This window comes from Lepidochelys kempii, chromosome 3 (assembly GCF_965140285.1).
Source record: "Lepidochelys kempii isolate rLepKem1 chromosome 3, rLepKem1.hap1, whole genome shotgun sequence".
NCBI lineage: Eukaryota > Metazoa > Chordata > Testudines > Cheloniidae > Lepidochelys > Lepidochelys kempii.
Window position 1 is genome coordinate 105063802 of NC_136382.1, and position 20617 is coordinate 105084418.

The following is a 20617-nucleotide window of genomic DNA, read 5'->3' on the forward strand; positions in this document are numbered from 1 at the left end:
GATGCTTACTTGTTATATGCTAGCATGAATGACTGGAGAAAGAGGAGACACCCATGAGGTCCAGAAATTTCTCTACCAGTGATAGCATGGAACCTTCCCACCCAGTCATTCTTGCATCACTTAACCTTTTGCATGGACCATTAATATGAGTTAATTTAATAAATTACTATTAAACAAATGTCACCCTGCTGCATAAGTGTTATTGGTCAGTTAGTCAAAGTAGCAGAACTTTATTTCTGCAATCTGACTCCTGTAACAAGATGAATTTCAAATTTTAAGGTATAAAGAAATTCTGCATTGTCCACATTGCCAGTCTTAAGTAAAAGCCTTTGTTTGCAAACTGTTAGCATTCAAAATATTTTCCATCAATTTTGCAGGCACTTTATTTTCTTTCAGAGAGTTCTTCCAATTATGCAATTACATAGGACCTCAGAGTTATGAACATAAGAGTTACAACTAACCAGTCAACCACACACCTCATGGGAACTGGAAGTACACAATCAGACAACAGCAGAGACCAAAAAAAAAAGGCAAATAAAGTACAGTACTGTGTTAAATGTAAACTACTAAAAAAGGGAAAGCATAATTTTACTTCTGCATAGTAAAGTTTCAAAGATGAATTAAGTCAATGTTCAGTTGTAAACTTTTGAAAGTTTTTTTGTTCAGAGTTACGAACAACCTACATTCCCCAGGTGTTCGTAACATGGGGTTCTACTGTAGAACAAACAACTGTGGCATGACTGAAAGGTTGGAGAACTTGAAGAAAGGTAAAAGGTCTGAGTTTGCAACTTCTAAGCTATGACCAGGATTAATACAATTAAAAAAAAAATCTATGGCATTCTTTCAAGTTCTAGCATTTTAAACTTACTCATGTATTTTAAAGAACAAAGTGTAAGTTTTAATACTTGAAATACACCAGGCCCTAGTTTCAATTTGTGAATGAAAACTTTAAGAAGTTAAAAGGAAATTAACATCAAGGTTCTTATGCCTATTAGGGAATAAGTTAGAGAGTTAGGATGTGGAAGGATTAAAACTGTATGAGTGAGGATGTGGCTAGCAAAAGGGACTGGATGTTAAATGTGGATGGACTTATCAAGCAAGAGAATTTAGACACTTCTGGAAGGTGGGCAGGGCATCTCAGCATGTTTGTATATAAGATTAGCTATTTCATTATTTTCAATCTTCAAAGTATTGAATTCATGAGCTGAGTCATCTGACCTGTAATGAATGAGGAAGCTGGTGATCAATATTGCAGACTGGTGTTTAGTAGTCTCCAGCATCGTATGAGGTTGTCTTCATATGCCTAAAACTGAAGAATGTGCTAGGAAATGATTGGAGGGACAGAAGAAAAGAGTCCTTTTAAAGTAAACAAAGTAGCAGTAAGATAATACACACCCATATAAAAGTTCAGAAAATCAGTTTACTTGGTTTCATTCAAAGACACTTTGATCTTGAAGCTAAGTGGAAGAGAACAGAGTATTGAGCATGATTTCTTCCTGGGTTCAGACAGGAGTGCAGGGCCTTAGAAGCAACCTATGCCCAAAAACCATCATCCATTGCTATTCTGGTCAACGCTACATCCAGGAGAGATTTTCTTCTCTCTTATTCAGCAGGCTGGGGAGATCCAATTGAACAGAAAATCCTCCTCCCTTTTATCCAGGATGGGAAGAAGAGCCAGAAAGGGAATTGAAAACTAGCCTCAGATGGAGCATGCAGTTTCTATATGAGGTGGAAGCAGAGACATTACATCTGAAGCTGAATGTAGCTTCAGCAGTCTCCATACACTGAAGTAAAGAGCAAAAGAGGGACGACGGCATCTCCCTCTTCTGCTAAAGATGACAAGACATCACTGCTTCTAGAAGACAAGACCCAGACCCAAATAAAGAATTCTGACCAAAAACTGTACTAGCTAAGCTGTGGGCACCATAGTTAAGATGGGAGATGTTTCCAAACGTGGCAGTACGCAAGGGAGGCTGAAGCCTACTGCAGCCTGCAGTTCAACTGTTGGCAGCATTTGAAAAGCCGCTTTGGGATGTGGCAAATCAAAGCTAGCAAGCCACCAATAATGGTTAAAGGGGGTAGTAGCAGCAGAGCAGTTTATGGCTCAGGCCTCCCCGAGCTATTTGGGGTGGGGTTTGGGGCAGGGGCAATTCCCAAAGCAGCTGGAGTTTACAGAGCAGAAAGAATTGAAGTTTCCAGTAAGCAAAAGAGCTGCATAGTACTGTCCATTTTACTTTCCACCCCCCAAGAAGATTGGGGAGCTGAATGCAAAATAAACACTGAAAGGATCTTGGAGTTGGTTCCTGGAGAGAAAATTTGCAAGATCCTGCCTCTAAGTCTGGAATGGGAAAAAATACCCCAGATGTCTCCTCAATAGAATAGCCTCTCTGTGGTGTTATAGGAGAGGAAGCAATTCTGGCTTTATTAAACTGTTGTGTCAGTGTTGTCCACCACTAACTCATCCAGACTGGTCTACCTTAATTCAAAATTCAATGTAGCAACAAAAAGGCTCTAGTAGGAAAGAAACTAGATAATTCTTACTACTTTTCCTGTAGATGTGATCCCAATGATTCTCTTTCTAGAAGTTGAAGACAAATACAAAATGCACTGAATACTCCTCGTATCAGCCAAACAGGTACTCCAGAAGTATCCAATAAAAAGTTCAAAGCACAACTTAACAGTTCCAACAAGAATGCAAAGACCATTACTCTTCATGAAGGACTAGATAATGTGATAGGAATTTAAGCTTTATTCAGTGCCTTTTATGCAAGCTCAAATAATTGTCTTTATATCACCATTCCTAATTTTAATTGTGTAATTTCTCATGTGGGTTCTCCAAGGGAATCTGCAACTGAAATCTCTAGGAGAATGTCCATTTAAAAAGTTTCTAGAGAGGTCAGGTCACAGAATAATTTGCCACTTCCTATCTATTCTGTAATCCAGAAATACTTTCTTCAGACTGGTAGTGGGCAGCTCCATTCACATACGCAAGGGCAGTAGGCTTCTGTTATCTAACTCTCAGGCTGGTCCAAATAGAGGAAGGATGTTATGATAATAGACAGGGATTCAGAAGATCTGAATTCAATTCCTAACTTTGCACCGACTTACTTTGCAACCTTGGGCAAGTCACTGTGCCAGTTTCCTTTCTGTAAAACGGAGATAATGCTTTCTCCGATCTGATCTATTTAAGTTCATAAATCCCTTTAGGCAGACATTCTCATGCTATGGATATAAGGCAGCAAGCAGCCCACTTAACAGTAGTGCCTAGATGACCCAACTGAAATTCAAATACTATCAAGTGCCTAACAACTAGGCTGTTGGATCAAATTACTTAGATTTGTTACAATACAAGTATTCAGTTTTCTTATAGTACAAGTCCAAGTCTACCCCCACTGACTTGTTTCTAGCTGCCTTCTTTGAGTTTTAGATTCACATTAATTGTTAATTATCAGGGTGAACTCTGGGATACTAGTTTCTGAATACTGAACTCAGTTTGATTGTTGTTTTTCCATTACTCCTCTCATTCCCTCTACTTTAGCATACCAGAAGTCTGTGTGAAGAAGTTTTGTTGAAAGTCAGAGGAGTAAATCAGTTTTACATTTCAGTCGTCTCTGAAGTCAGAGTAAAATCAGATCTTGTAACAGAGGTAAGGTTTGTCTGAAATTTCTACAAATTACCAGAGCACTAATGGAGTAGAATGCCCAATCTTTTAGTTACGCTAATGATTCAAATATTTACTGAACTATAACACTCATTCCACTACTTCCCTTCAAAAAGATGTAAACAAATTGAAAGTTTAACCTTTTTACCAAGACCTGTGAAGCAGAGCCATCCTTTCCCCTCCCTCAACTCTCCCTATTTACATTAGCAAAATTAGATATGTAGTATCTATGCTCTTATTACCATTGTTGCCAATAAGGTGACAAATGGAGCAGAGATCATCTTGTGGGGAGCGGACTGTTGCAAGAACATGTGTAATAAGCAGTATGTGGTGTTCCTATAGTTTCTTTTAGAAAGAGGGTATGATATTCCAGGGCAGAGTGAAGTACAGTATGACAGCATTAACTTGATAGAATCTTCAGAAATAGTGCTATTTATATGTAATTTCAGTTCGAGAAGTCGTATTAGACAGCTTAAGCGTCTTGTTTGATCACTTACATTTATCTGTTTCTGAACAAGTTCTTTTCTAGGCTCCAATTGCAAAAGAAATGCCTTCATGTTAATCAACTTACTATATAGCTTCCCTGTGCACACACTTTTCATGGTAGAATTTCCTATTGAAATATATCCTGTATTTAATGTCTTAGCTACCAACCATCTTTGCATTTAAACAAATAAGTCCTAGATTATGAATGTGGGGGTGGGAAAATGACCAAGTTAAATATGCAATTTTACTCCTAGCTTTCTGAGCAGAAGGAAAACTGAAGATGCTCATTACTCTAGAGCAGGGATGCTCATACTGGGCACTTGATGGTGGGCCAGAGTTCTGTAGCATTTGGTGCTTGTTGTTTCTGGTTATGAAATTTCATTAAGCCACCTAGAACTACACTGCTTATGAAACATTACATGTGACACATAAATAAATGACATTATAACATGATCCATTGTTTTCAGACTTACCTCCCTGTCTCCATTACACTTAATATTCTTATTATAGTTTTAACAGGAGATTCTTAGCAATAAAAATAAGTCCCACTAAGAAGGGAATTAAGCAAAAAAAGTTGGACCATAAACATCCACACAACTGGGTTTGTAAGAAGAGAGGGTATTGTCCTTTTCAGATGGAAGGTTTGCTTAATAAATTAGCCAACTAGATTCTATGCTGAGACATAGTGCACCCCGCCCATACTACAGTACTGAGATCTGTATTTCACACTAGCTCTAACATCTTTAAGTTGGTGTAGATCTTATACATCCTACTATGAAACTCTCCAGATACTACTGGCTTCCACATCACTTAAAACACTTATATAAACAGACTTCTATATTACTTAGGGCTTGGCTACACTTGCAGATGTACAGCGCTGGGAATTAAACCAGCCTTCGGAGACTACAGGGAAAATGCTGCCATGTGTTACACTGTCAGCTGCAAGCATGCTGGCTGGCATGGCCACATTAGCAGCTTTGCAACGCCACAAAGAGTGGTGCATTGTGGTAGCTATCCCAGTGTGAAAGCAGCTGCAATGTGCTTTTCAAATGGGTGGTGGTGGGGTGAAGCGTGACAGGGAGTGTGTTGTATGTATGTTGGGGGAGAGACTGTGTTTTGGGGGCTGAGAGCATGTCAGCATGCTGTCTTGTAAGTTCAGACAGCAACAGACCCCCCCTAATCCCCTCACAACAGCAGCATTCCACACTAATGGTTTGCTTTGTCCCGGAGCAGACCAGCATGTAGGCTGTGACAAATGGAGCTTTGAAAGGGGTATCATAGAATCTCAGGGTTGGAAGGGACCTCAGGAGGTCATCTAGTCCAACCCCCTGCTCAAAGCAGGACCAATCCCCAACTAAATCATCCCAGCCAGGGCTTTGTCAAGCCTGACCTTAAAAACCTCTAAGGAAGGAGATTCCACCACCTGCCTAGGTAACCCATTCCAGTGCTTTACCACCCTCCTAGCGAAAAAGTTTTTCCTAACATCCAACCTAAACCACCCCCACTGCAACTTGAGACCATTGTTCCTTGTTCTGTCATCTGCCACCACTGAGAACAATCTAGATCCATCCCCTTTGGAATCCCCTTTCAGGTAGTTGAAAGCAGCTATCAAATACCCCCTCATTCTTCTCTCTGCAGACAAAATAACCCCAGTTCCCTCAGCCTCTCCTCATAAGTCATGTGCTCCAGCTCCCTAATCATTTTTGTTGCCCTCTGCTGGTCTCTTTCCAATTTTTCCACATCCTCCTTGTAGCATGGGGCCCAAAACTGGACACAGTACTCCAGATGAGGCCTCACCAGTGTCAAATAGAGGGGAATGATCACGTCCCTCGATCTGCTGGCAATGCTCCTACTTATACAGCCCAAAATGCCGTTAGCCTTCTTGGCAACAGGGGCACACTGCTGACTCATAGCCAGCTTCTTGTCCACTGTAACCCCTAGGTCCTTTTCTGCAGAACTGCTGCCTAGCCACTCGGTCCCTAGTCTATAGCAGTGCATGCTGCACTTGTCCTTGTTGAACCTTATCATATTTCTTTTGGCCCAATCCTCTAATTTGTCTATATCCGCATTCCTGCGGCCAATTTCAAAACAATGAGAAGAGTGGCCACTTGACTTCAAAGGATTATGGGACGTTTCTGGAGGCCAATCACAGCATAGTAATGCAACATCTCGTTTCAGCCAGGGCGCAGCAAGCTTTATGCTTCTCGTGGAGGTGGATTACCAGGAGTGCTCCAGCTGCAGAGTCCAGGCACTCTGCATGCCTTGCCAGCGTGGACACCTCAGGAGTAAGGGCGCCCAGGGCTGCTTTAATGCGCTCTAACTTGCAAGTGTAGCCAAGTCCTAAGTGTGTGCTACTATATTATCCTAGAAATGGGTGAGCCTTGATACAAATAAAGCTTTTACAAGCCTTCATAGAATATCAGGATTGGAAGGGACCTCAGGAGGTCATCTAGTCCAACCCCCTGCTCAAAGCAGGACCAATCCCCAAGTTTTGCCCCAAATCCCTAAATAGTCCCCTCAAGGATTGAACTCACAACCCTGGGTTTCGCAGGCCAATGCTCAAACCACTGAGCTATCCTTCTTTTGACCATCATTTTACTTCTGGTTTGTAGGTTTGCAGGAAACTTTTCAAGCCCGGTATTTATGGAATTAAGCAGGCTATGTTATAAACAACATAGCTGAAATGGTTTGAAAGCCTCCATTTAATACTTTACTGCTAGTTCCACTTTTACATTTCAGCGTTACAACTTGCTTTGCTTTAACAAAATGCACACAAACACAGCATTTTGAACTTGCATCCTCAATCTAGTAGTAATAAGATTATTTTTAAAATTGCATAACCTTTTTTTAATCCTTAGCTTTTGCTTTTGCTGCGACAAAAGAGCTAGAAGCTCAAGTGATTATATGCAAGGCTGGAAAGGAGGTAAGTCTCAACTTTAGAGAATTAAATGAAAAAGCTCTTACAGTTTTAACTTGTTAATGATCTTAAAATCTAATAGCAAGTTAGCTTCAATTTGAAGTTTAGTGCCTCAGTGTGTTTTTCAAACGTTGATGTGTTTTAGAACTTATCACTGGTATCTTTAACCTGTTTCAGCTTACATTAAAATGTTCAAGTTTCTGTAAGATGTTTAGAGCAGTAAGGCACAAATTCTAACATTTCATCCTTTTAAAAACTTTTAGATTTTTATTCCATATAAGACTGTAAACTTAATAGAGAATTCACACTTATCAGAATATTTACCTGAAGAGGAAAGCCCATGTAAAGAAATTGAAAAGGCAGTTTTATGAACTGGAACAAAGACTGACACATAGGGCAGCTGGATTAATAATGCCACAAACTTTTTGACTAAAACTTTCTATTGGTAACCCACAAGTCACCAATTAAAACTCTTCAAAACGTAGTCTTGAGAGTGTCATTTTGTGTTATTCACTGTGCTTGAAAAGTTTTAAGCTAGCAACTAGTGCTCCATTCAGAAGACTTCATACATTATGCATGCAAAGTCTGAAATATACTAAACAGATTTTCTTAAAAGTAACTCTTTTCCCACTAGTGGTTTACCTTGTTCTGTCATATGCAAAAATGGAACATGCATTTGGAATGTAGGACAAATCTTCCGGTTACAGTGTATAGAAGTCAAGCTACTTTTTGGGCTGTTGCACAAACAGTTGAGGCATTTCCCCAGTAGCGGTATATGGACGGAGAAACGTAGCACCTGTTATGCTACAGCTATACTTGTCATATTTAGATCTGTTCAGAAGAGAGCTCCCATCGTGGGGGTGGTCTAGAAATGTGAATGTATGACAATGTTAATACATGTTTGTATACATCTCCATCCACATTCATTTTAAGGGATACTGAAATACTTTAGCTCTCAAATATGATCCACAGCAAGTTTTCTGCAGTTATTAAAACAGAAAGTCATCTGCATTAGTCTTGTACTACAGTTCCCATCAAGCTATGGTTAGGACTGCTGTAGCAAGCTAGAAGACTATTTTCAAATACATTTCATTTCAGTCTGTTCACTGTGAAAAGTGCTTTTATAAAAAAGACTGGCTTAAGGCAGCAATCTTTTAACACTACTTTTGGATGGGTGGCAAAACACAACAGACTTTGCTCTGGTTCATTCCGTCTAAGAAAAACACTAATTCCATTGTGATTGAGACTGAGTAGTACTAACTTTTTTTTTAAAAAATGCTCTTCCAAGATTTCAGGTATGCAGAGCTATAAGTTTACTTCAGAATAAAACACAGCGTCAGGGGAGAATCAAAACTTTTGAGTTGCACTTGACTGTATCTTTTGGACAGAGCAGAATTACATTGTATATAACAGACAGTAAAAGTTCTTAAAAGTTGATAATTACAAATATCATTTTACTTTCTACCTGTACGATCGTCAACATACAGTTTACTATATCAAGATCTCTAAAGGCTTAAAACAAAAAACAATCCCTCTAAACTACTTTTAAACAGTAAAATTTAAGTAAAATGCTTACATTCATTTGACGACAAAAAAATATTAAAAATGCTGTGTGGGTGGTGCAAGGGCTGCTTTTTCAGCTGGAATTTTTCTTCACATTACTCCTGTAGAAATAAAGAAAATAAGGATGAGTTGCCCCCATTTGTCCATTACCGCAGATGCATGAAAATAATTTTTAAATGAAAACTATTTTGTCAATTTTATCACTTAGGGTATGGTGAGGAAGGAAATCTGTTCTTCAATTCACCGACAAGCCAGAATTTTCTACCTTTTCTTCTTTGCGTCTGTCCTTTTCTTCATTATTTTCCATTGTTTCTTCTTCATCTTCCACAAGCCCATCCCCTTGGTATTTGTCATGTGTCCACTTTGGACTGCTACCTGATTTTTTGAAGTTAAACCGCCCTCTGCCACGCTGGAAAGTGCCACGGCCTCTTCCTCTTTTGGCCCAATAATCCACACCATCATCTCTGTCATCATGCTATGGTAACATAGGTCAAACAGAACAAGGATGAGTTAAATGAACAACGTTCTTAGACATTTGTAATGCACCTATTACCATAACATGTAGGCACCTTAAATTCAATGCACTATCAAGTGTGTTTTATATAGAATCTGTACAAGAGGTTTTCCAGGGAATATTCTAGTAGTTTACACCCACCGTTTAACCTATATTTTATAATTGATAAGGTTTGTCCTCATACTGTAAACAAACATTTGAAATACAGTTTTAGAAATTACCAAGTCTTCATTTATTTGTGAAGAATCATATCTAAGAGGTCTTGACCTATGTGGGACGACTCAAAACCTCCACTTAAAAGATGGGCAATAAACCAGTTATTTAATGAAATTTACCAGCTTTAACCATGCCACTCTATTTTCACAATCTTCTGCGACGGTTGGAAGTACTGCCTTTCACATGCTACCTGATAGATCCTGCTGCTGGTGGCAGTATGCAAAAGAGAGAGGGGTGGCTCAATAGCTTCCACACAAATGAAAAGCAGAAGCTGACTACTAATTAATAGGCAAATTCCTCTAGCCTCTCTCTTACTACAAACTTTTAGTTTTACTAATTTTATTTTAATATCACAAAAATCTTATTTCATATTCTAGAAAGGCCGAAGTGGTTTCTTTTAAGCAAAAGTGATAACAAATGTAGCACTCTGAGAACCTACCTCATTGTATAGTAATATCACATTGTGATGTGATTTTAATAATGCAGTTTTCCCCCATTCAGTATTTGTAACATTATTTGAAAAAGTGCTTAACCCTCGGAATTTAGTGCTACTACTGAGGATGACAAGACATCTTCCATTAGTGCTTGACTAGAAAATAAGGCTTACAGGTAAATCCAAATTGTATAAGTCTTCTGAACCTTAATAAAAAATTAATGTTTTGTAATCAAGTTTTGGATAGGAGACCACGTTCAAATGTCAAAAACAGATTTGGATTTTTTGGGAGGTGGGGATATTCAGGTTTACTTGTATGAGATAAGAGCAGAGGCCCTAGGTTTCATATATAAAAACTGTTAATCCCTTCTATGAGGAAGAAACAAAGCTAAAGTATTCTAAGGGACCCCAAAAGAGTGCAGTGAAGAAACAACACCAAAGTTCCTCTTGCCTAAGCCCATTAAAATTCCTTCCAGAATTATTGGTGGAGATATTCCCGTATAAAACTTTTTATTACTCTATAGTAATTTACTGACTAAAGTTCAGATATCACTATACAAATGTAGAAAGTTTATCAGAAATGGACTTGTAATTTTTACCATTAGTATTTTATTATCATTTGAAAATCCACTTAATAAAGAGAGATTAAGCAGCACAAGCAGAAGAGAGGCTGCATATTCAACAAGTTAAGTAAGAAATATCTTGGTCAATGATCTTAACTACCCTTCTTTTGATACCAGTATGGGAAAGTAATATTTAACAGATGTCAGAGTATTTTAATGCATCTCACTACAATCCATGTGTGCCGCGCCGCCTCCCCCACCCCCCCGCCATATTGTATGCTGCCATCTACTCATGCCACACCACTTTTGCAGGACTCTCAGGCACAGCTGAGGCACCAAGCATCAGTGTCTGCTTTAAATCCACTGGGGGGGAAAAAACACTCGAGTTGGTTTGGGAGGTCTGGGTGTGTTTGCTTTAACATTTTAGGCTGGGCGTGGTAGGTTGTCACTCTTCCTCATTTGCCACCCTAAATATGGGAAAAAAGCAGGCATGGTGGGGGATGTCCTCTCTGAAGTGACCTGCTACTGTTGCCCACCATTCTGCTGCAGAGGGATAGAAGGGAAGCAGGTACTGGGCCAACTAGGACCCTGATGCTCTCACAGTAATAATATGCTAAAGTCATTGACTTTAAAGTCATTGACAGCCACCAGTCATTGACAGCCACCAGTCATTGACAGCCACCAGCACAGAAGCAGCATGCACATAGACACCGCCTCTTTAACATCAGTTATAAAATATGCTTTGATAAAAGATGCATGCATTATATATAAGTTTTCCATCACCCACCAAGAAGTATTTCTTGCTTTTTGGGGTATATTCAGGATCCCACTCCTCTTCCTTCGGTCTCTTTTGAAAAGTAGCATTTGAGTTGCTGGGACCAATATTTGTTCCAGCAAAAACTCCTCTGGCTCTTCCTCTGCCCCTAATTCGAAACTGATTAACCAAAATGTTTATGTATTTAATCAATATGCATATAGTCACAAAGCAAATATTCAAGTTCAACTGTATTAACCAAAATGTTATTTCTGTATTCTTTCCTTAATACATAAACATAAAACAGCAGTTTAAGACTTCACATGTAAATACTTTAAGTCTAATGTACTAAGTGTTCACTTTGAGCTAACAATCCTCTCTATTCAGCTGAAGTGCATTCAAATATGTTTAGGGGATTTTTAGTATGTTTACCCATAATGTGAAATTGAGGGAACTGATTGACCAAAAAGAGGGGAGGAGTGCAGAAAAGAACATGAGACATGGACAATTTAATACTAATTATCTCTGAATAGAATTAGACTAAACAGACCAGGTGAGGATTCACAAGACTTATCAAGACACTGAAAGCAACAAACTAAAAAGGAGACTTTTGAAAATGATAATTTGGAAAGTGTTGAATATATAATATTAAAGATGACTGAACAGAAACAGAAGTGGGGGTTTTTAGAAAGGTAATCTGGAATATATATATATATATATATATGAGTAAATGCATAAATTTAGGAAATACTTTGGCCTCTGATATCCTCTGATTCCTCTTCATTGAAAAATTACAGTATGACAGGGGACACTATCACTGTGGAGGAGAAAATAGCATTTGGGAAACAGAAGGTTGCTAAGATCAAAGCCCAAGTCAGCTAATTCCAGAGGCTGATATTCCATCAATCATATGAGTTGGGCTATGGTGGCTATTTTAGTAATCCTACATTACAAGGCAGTCTAGGTAATATAGCCCAAAATCATGCTACTGTTGTGGGCCTACCTGTTTCAGGGCATGACAGAAAAAGAGGGGGAGACTTTTAGCATAAAGACAGCTCCCTTTTTAGTCTGGGAAGAGCTCGTATGAAGAACCTTTAAGGGACTGTAAAAGTAAGATCAGAAAATGTGGCTGCAGGCTATTCACTCTGACAGACGAGCAGATATGAATGCTTTCATTATGTTTATGGGTTTACATTATATAAAATGTGTGTCTCTCTCTCATTTTGTAAATATATACTGCAACCTGCTAGTGGAAATCTCAGTCATGGTTTTTGTTGCATAGGCATCTTTGAGTTTGCACCTAAGCAAATCTACTCCTTTATGGCCAGCCAGCCAGCCAGGCTATACCATAATAGCCCTGAACACAAAAGGGAAGATTTGGTTGCAAATTAAAAAGTTTTTTTTATCCAAAATAAAAACCATGACCTGGAATAGCCTACTAAACTAGAGGACAAAGACATTTCACTTTACCTGTACTGGTAAAAAATGATACGATCTAGTTTATGATTGTAGACAGAAGGTGCAAGCTAATCTGTCAGGCCTGTCTAGATATCTCTTGTCACAATAGTCTTGGGTTGGTCAATAAGCCTATATATAAATACTACTGTCTAAAAGGGTAAATCAGTAAGGAGTGCCATTATTTCTCATTTAAAGCATCCTGCAAGTTGTTACTATACAACCATCAGAAATCAGGCATGTCAGAGACCCATTCAATTACCAGCACATCTCCCTACCTAAATTACATATGCTGCAATGTTTCTTCCAGTACATTTGTCCAATTTAGTTTTAAGATTAGCAAGCCCTGAAGCATCTACAAGTTTTATTAGGAAACTCTTCCTGTTAGTAAGATATTAGACTGTGGAAGAGTTTACTGATTTTCAGCCCTAATTTTCCCTTTCAATTTTATCCCATTATTCCTAGCTATATACCTATGTATCATGCTGAACTCCTCTTTGCCCTTGGAGATTACACCATCCACGTACTTGTTGACTTATGTCCCTTTTAGTCATTTTGTAGCAGAACTATACATATTTAATTTTTTTAATCTTTCCTTATAAAATCAACCCTGTGAATATTTTTATTGTTCTCTTTTGAACCAGGAGGTGCCTAGAACTGAATAGTGTTGCATGTGCAGCACACCACAGTTGTATAGAGAAGGCATATTAGCAACCCACTTTGATGCCATTTTATATGCAGCTGAAAGTTGCACTGGCCATTTTTGTAGTCATATAACATTGCTTGTTTATGTCTAATCTATTGTCTCTTTCAGCATAACTGATTCAGTCTCACAGGTTACATGAAGGAGTCATCAGGATAGTTTAGTTACTCCCTCCCAAAGAATCTGTATGTTTGGAATTTTTCAAGACGTAGCTTGCAATGTTCAAAGCTATAGCTCCTAACGGTTACTTCCTGCCTATGTTCCTAATTTCTAGAGGTCTTTTTTACTGTTTCTTGGTCCTCACTGGTGTTTGCACATTTTTCAGTTTAGGATCAATGAACTACATTAACATGCTGTTTACATCATTTTATTGAGTAGTGAATTTTAAAACCACTGTCTGTGGACTTTGGTCAACACATTTCCAAATCACAATGCTAACCACCTTCCAGCCTTCAACCAGTTAGCTTTGCTGCTGCCTGTAGTCCAGTCCAGGACATTCAGAGAAACACTAACAAACAAAAGCAAGCAGCCCTGCTTTCCCCAGCACAGCTGCTTCAAGGCTCCGTCAGGGGTATAAATTCAGCCATGCACGAGTTTGTGAACAACAACAAAATGGAAGGGGTAGCAAACACAGATGGGCAGAACCAAACTGCAAAGTGACCTGGAAAAACTGGAAGCACTGGGGATTACAGGCAACAAATAGCAAAATATAGTCTTAATAAATTGATATTAGTACATTTAAAATCCTGCCCCAAGTAAAAGAAACCAACTGCACAGATACAAAGTAGCAAGAAATAACTAAGCAGCCACACCCCTAGCATTAACAAGGATTTGGGGTTTTTTCTTGTCTCTGCTACTGTCCTGATAAGACTCTTCTCTGTAATCCATTGCTATTGTTGCTGTGAGGGAAGTCTTGGAAGGAGAGTTGTCTAGAAAAAAGGTTTCTCACTTCTGCTGTGGTCCATAATATGAAAGTGTTTGAAACTTGTTATTCTGAATAATTAACCAAAAGAAGTACTACCCTATTAGACACGTCAGCTTGTTAAACTATTGTTAGTTACCTTTTTTCATTTTTAGCTGGTTTGAATAAACACATTTAGATCCAAGCAATTCTGAACAGCACACAATAGTTTGCATGTTTCAACATGATACTTCTAAAATAAAACACTGCACATCTTAATATTTTGAAAATGGATCCTAGAGTCATGCAAATTACCTAACACTGCTTTAAGGTAACAATAGTTTTGGAGGGAGCAGAGAAAGACTTACAAAGGTGCCTCTCGGCCTGCTGACTCCTGTAAAACCTGAATATTCTTTCTGCTCATGGTGGGTTTTGAACTCTTCATCTCTTTCTTTCTTGCCATCTTTTTCTTCTCGTGAACTGGATGAGGCAGAAGACGGGGATGAAGATGAGGAAGATCGAGAACGGTCTTGCTCTCTTTTTTGTTTACTGAAAAATAAAAAACATACTTTGTGCTGTTTTAAAAATAGATACCCTGTAGCATGCTACACTAAAGGAGGTCTCTGTTTATGTAAAAGCTACTTCCCCCTCAGGTTATAAATCATCCATAAAATATGTACTTCAGATTTTAAGGTGGAGTATCATTTCACTTTTCATCCTCCTTCCATATCTTTAAAATATATTGTGCAAATACTATTGCTAATTAGTTGGAAACCAGTAGACTGCAAAATTACTTCTCTGGTTTTTGATTCAACGAAGAGTGGCCTATTTAACTGCCATTTTGGGGGTAGCAAAAGTGAAAGAAGAAGGGAGGAAAACCCTTAGAGCAAAAGTTATAAATTTTAAGTTAATTGAGTTTCCACATATTGTTGAAAATAGCAGATATATTTTGGGCATCCCTATGTGGATACCAGTATAAAACTAGCCAGTGGATGACAGTGTGGATACCAGAGGCAGAAAGTAAATGGGAAAAATGAAGCACAAGTAAAATCCATCATATACCCAGTGTAAAGCAAGACAGAAAAAAAAAAAACCTAATGCAAGACTCTGTATTCAGTAACCCCATATTGGCAGTGTTTTGACACAATTTACAAGATTTTAATACAACACCCAATAGGTCATACCTGAAATATCTCTTACCACAGCTATAAAGTATCCACTGAAACATAACTATTAAAAACTAACATTGTTCCTTAAAAACAGCCCACTGGCTTTAGAAAAATAAATACGTCTCCCTTCTCACCCATGTTAAACCTAGATATCAGTAATTCTCCTCATACTCTGGGTGTTATGAGTTGAAAAAGTGCGGAATCAAGCATAACGAACCAAAGTTCTTACACAAACTGTTTACAGAAATGTACTGCATTGAAGTCCAACCTCCTGATGTAGCCTGGATAATAGGACAGATTAATTTGTCATTTTTTTTTCAGTGTTAGCTTGCTATTCCAAAGTTTTTGTCCTCATCCACCATAAGCCGTGTAAAAGACAGATAATACATTTTTGCTGTAAAACAAATAATTTTAATTGTTTAAATTTAAATGTTCCATTACACAGTGAAAATTGAAAGCAATTAAGCTTACAATTACAAAAGGCTAATTAGAAACTAAAAAACCTACTTAGAAAGTTCAAGTATTTACCTGTCATCTTTGTAAGGTTTGTAATCCTTGTAATCTTTTGGAGTTTTCTCCTGCTTTCTTGATCCACTGCTTTCCCTGGAACCTTTAGAGTCCCCTCGTTCTTTACTTCGCTCTTTTCTACGACGGTCAATGTCGTGCCGAAGATCAGCAGAATCGCATCTTAATTTTTTATCTCCCTGTGAAAGGAACAGATTTCAGGAACAGCATTTTAAAATGGAAAAATCCAGAAGAGATAGAAGTTGGTCTCCCGTTTACTCTATCTCCAAATTTCTAAAGAAATAATAGTTTGCCTAGTTTCAACATTCTTCAGAACATTTAGTTGATTTTTAATGACAGAAAGTTGTTTGACTTTTATGTCTATGCCTGATGATTTTTTAAAACTATCTAGGAATTTAGCTTCCGAGAAGATGTTCCACCAAATCACCAGGGAGATCTATTTTTACAAGCGAACTGTCAGGTTTGTGTGGGTAGATTAATATTTAGTACAACTTATTCTGAAGAACTATGTTATTAGGACAGCATAAACTGCATCTGATTAATTCAGCTACAACATCTGCAAATGAGCTGTTTTCTTGATTTCTAGTCCTTGGATCGGCTAAGTGCTACAAAATCAGGAAAACTGGAAGGAATCTAACATATTTTGTCCAAGGCCAGAGATGAGAAATAGTCTAGTTCCAAATACTCTTTGGGCTATAAATACAAATCAAAAGAAAAATACTCCACCTTGAAGTTTAGACTCAAAAGGAAATACACATTATTTTACTAAATCTAGAATATCAATTTAATATTAACTCAGAACCTACTTTTTGACTTTCTTCTTTAAAGACTCTCTCTTCACCTGCTAAACGGGTATGCTTCCTCAGGGCAGTTGGAGAGATGTCAATCCTCCTAAATGTAAAATAAAAAAAGTGTCTAGCCATAGATTCAGGGGATCATTTATGGCTTCCTGTGTTTCTTTTGGACGTCTGAGAAAACGAAGAAATCAAGAACTACTCTATTTTTCAGTAGCATGATCTTTTTATTTACAGTATTAGTTCCCTATAATCCCTTTAAACCTATTCAGATAATTAAAAATCTGGTTTTGCCCAATAACATATGCAATTATGACATTTTGCTTTTCCCCTATTTTTAAAGATGTAAAAGCCTTAATGGGTTATGTATTTCAAGAGCTCTGTAAAAGTGATCAACTCGTTAAAACTACCTTACGCTAAACAGCAGTTAATAACATCCTTTTAAAAGTAGAAAATAAAAAAATAGTTCAAAAGTATTTCTTTGATGCAGAATATTGACTATAGAGACAGTATATTTAACCTCAGACATGTAACATATACTCAAAATAAGGTATGCAGCCTTTTATAACTAATTCCAATGGTTAGCAATCATATACATATGCCCTACCTTTGCTTACCTTTCAGGCACTAATGCAGCTCAGATTTTTATTTTCAAACTGCTGTAAATTATTAATGCAGTTCAAATGTTAATGATGAAGTCATAATATGAACTAGCTCACATATGAGAATAATAAGCACGCAAGTGGTGTTTTTCCATCTTCAAACTACTTAAGGCTCAATACTGCATGGGAGGCAGGTAAGTATAGCCCAAAAGAGATACTGAGGCAGACAAAAAGACTTGCCACAAAGCCACATATACAGCTGGAGTTGGGATTAGAATCCAGAGTTCCAGGCTCCTAGTCCTGTGCTCAGACCAGTTCATGCCTCTCTCAGGTGAAGAATTCAGAGGTAATTAGAAAAGCATGTAGGGGTTCTTATAAGAAATATAATTTGTTATTTCACTGACATAAGCAGCATCTAGTAATGCAACTGGCATATACCTGTGTATTTCTGGGCTCTTTTGCCGGGTGCAATGTTCTTCAGTAGCTTTTTGATATGCAGTGAACCTCTCATTTAGGGTCATTCCAGCTGACTTGAAGTATTGTTCTGTTGGTTACAGAGGAAAAATTCTCTCTAGTTAGTTAAATTTCACCTACATAAGTATTTCCATTCGTGACAGAAAGGTACATAGCAGGCAAAAAAAAAAAAAATTTATCAGAAGAGGCAAATCCGTTAGAGGATTTTTCCCACTCTTACCCTTCTTGTAGCCTCAACGAGCAGATAATAGCAGCACACAACACCACTGCAAGCTTCCTCACAGGTATGCCCTGCTAGTACTAGAACTAATTCAAGTACCACAAACTCATTAGAGTCAGACTCTTCCCTTTTCACTGACACATTTTCCTCTGACGGAGGAAAAGGAGCAGCTGTTTAGGTTTCCTTCTTTACACTTTGCCCAGAGGAGCAGATGAAGTTATTTTGAGTCAGTATTTGCAGGGAACAAAGAATTTCCAAATAAATTTAAATTTTTAACTGAACACAATTAGTTTTGACAGAACATTTAAACAATTTATGCATCAAGAATTACATGTAGACTTATTAAACGTAAGGTATTTCTTAAAAGAATACAACTTTTCCTTTAGAAACAGAGATGATAAAATTATCGAAGTCAATTAACAGCCCTACAGCTGAATATATTCATTTAAGCATCTGGCATCTTGGCAAACCTGACAGCTTTTCTAACAAACAAATTTTCTTTTGGCTTTTGAGACAGTTAAAATTCGTAATAGCAACACTGAATTTTTAAAGACCAGCTCAACAAATATGTTTAAATATAAAATAGAAAGACATATAAAGTCATCAACTATGAAATGTTATATACGAAGCAAGCTATCTGCTTAACAGGTCAACATACATCTGTATCAACTTACCGCCCAACATCCAGCACATGTCTCATAACCAATCATTAAAACTTGAAACGGCCACTACAAGGGTAGTGCCTCAATCATAATTCCATCAAACCCAGGAATTTGAGCTAGCAACTCATTTTTTATGCCATTTTTGCCAGGAAGACAGAAGGTTCAACTTTGCCTGTTTTTGCATCTGTATCTTTCAACAGCTATTTTACTTTTGTAACATGGATTTTGCCATTTCAAAACACATTCCAGGACCTAGTTACAATGAAAAAGAAAACATCACTGGGCATTTTCAGCTCTATATTAATAAAGAGCTGTTCAGACCAGTTGCATCACACCAATAATGAATCAAAACTTCAGTTCTTTAAAAAAAAGAAAAGTTACTAAAATCTGATCACAAAAAAGTAATTTTGAAGTGTGCAGAAAGGCTACAAGTTTTAGAAACAAAATATGGTATACACACATCAAATAACTTGGCCACAGACTGGTTGATAAACAGTTACATTTCCCAGCCAGATGTTAAACTCCACCTATCACATTTACAGAGACAGTTTAAGTCATCTATTCATTCATCAACATGCAAGAGATTTAGAAACAATGCCCCCTTTAGGCCCCAGTTCTGCACCATGTAGGTCAATGGGAGCTTTGCCACTGACTTCAGTGTAGGATCAAGCTCTAAATCCCTGACATATCAAAAAGAGAACAGATACTTTGGTTTCAAATGTCAATATGTAGTCAGCTAGTAATTAGCAAAGGATTATTTTATTAAACAACCTTTGTAACTGCTCTACAAATCCTCTTTGCAAAAATACTTAGTTTGCAACCAACTCAAATTTCAGAAAAGTACCAAGCCTTGGCCCCTCTAGCTATTTATTATGTAGCACTTTTTTGGATGTTCAGCACATCAATTTAGCACATCTAAAGTATCTTAATAATGAATGCATAACTACGGTTAAATTAAAATTGGTCATCTGATCAGGTGGCTCTTAGTCTAGGAAATTTAAGAAACTCAATTCCCTCTTCTGTTGTGAAACACCAACAATTTTCATCATCAAGGTCTATTGTCTTTATTAGTTCATTAAGCAAGATGACGAAGACGACATATGTTTGGCAACAAATAAGAAGTGCTTTGCTAACAAAAAAAGTTGGTGCTCATTTCAGAAACTCTGTAAATGTCCTCACACGTCAGACAAAAGGACTGTACTCCTTCAGACAATACTGAGTCTCTGACTAATGAGCCTGCAGAGTATTTTATGCTTAATCGTGACATAGGAAATCATCCCTCTTTACTGGGATGCTTCCCAATGAACTGATTTAGCCTAATGATAATGAATGGTAATAACTGTTGCTCAATCAGAAAAGAATTAGTAAATAATTCATTTAAGAGGGATGAATTTGGACAGTGCCAAGTGGCCAAGTATGAAATTTTATGCTCCGGTGTCACATAAACTGCCAAATAAAGAATGAAAACAAGATGAAATTTCATTACTTTTATTTTTGTATATTTATTGCATATAGTTTTTATTCTTTTCATTCTTTAAAAAAATATTTTCTGAAGAGTGATACTGGGACGTCCCAGTCAAAGGATTCTATGGAATTTTCACATTATATAGAGTAATTTGCCAACAGAAATCACAATCACTAAACATGAGAATTAGCAACCTCAAAGAAATCTAAACATTGGCCAATATACAGTTTATTAAATACAGAACATTTAAACTTGAGTGCAAAAATTCACAAATTGTCCACAGCTTATTTCACTGTATAATACAGTTTATCAAAATATACAAAATTGGTATTACTGCTATAGTTTTCTGGGACTAGCTGTGCAGTCTTTTTGGGGGTTATTTTAAGATGAGCTCTTCTCAAAAGGCAAAAAAAAATGTGAATAAATCAGTATGAAGAAACGGAGAATTGAGTTGTCTCTTCACTAGTGACATTAAGCAGGTTTATCTGTAATTGACCATTTTTCTAAATGCTGATACTGGTATTTGCTGTGGTAAACTGA

General features: G+C 37.5%; 1 protein-coding gene across 10 annotated transcripts in view; it reads right to left on the reverse strand.

Annotated features, from left to right (window-relative positions):
- Positions 1-381: 381 nt before the first annotated feature.
- BCLAF1 (BCL2 associated transcription factor 1) overlaps positions 382-20617 on the reverse strand; it is a 34654-nt gene continuing 14418 nt past the window's right edge. For 3 of the 10 annotated variants that reach the window (XM_073337403.2, XM_073337404.2, XM_073337402.2), the window contains exons 7-12: positions 17695-17800; positions 16667-16751; positions 15864-16039; positions 14535-14715; positions 11141-11287; positions 8735-9102 (exon numbers count right to left, since the gene is read on the reverse strand). In XM_073337403.2, the coding sequence (XP_073193504.1) occupies positions 8863-9102; positions 11141-11287; positions 14535-14715; positions 15864-16039; positions 16667-16751; positions 17695-17800 (935 nt within the window). In that variant the 3' untranslated portion in view covers positions 8735-8862. The other 7 variants (XM_073337408.2, XM_073337405.2, XR_012158058.2 and 4 more) reach the window with 6 other exon arrangements.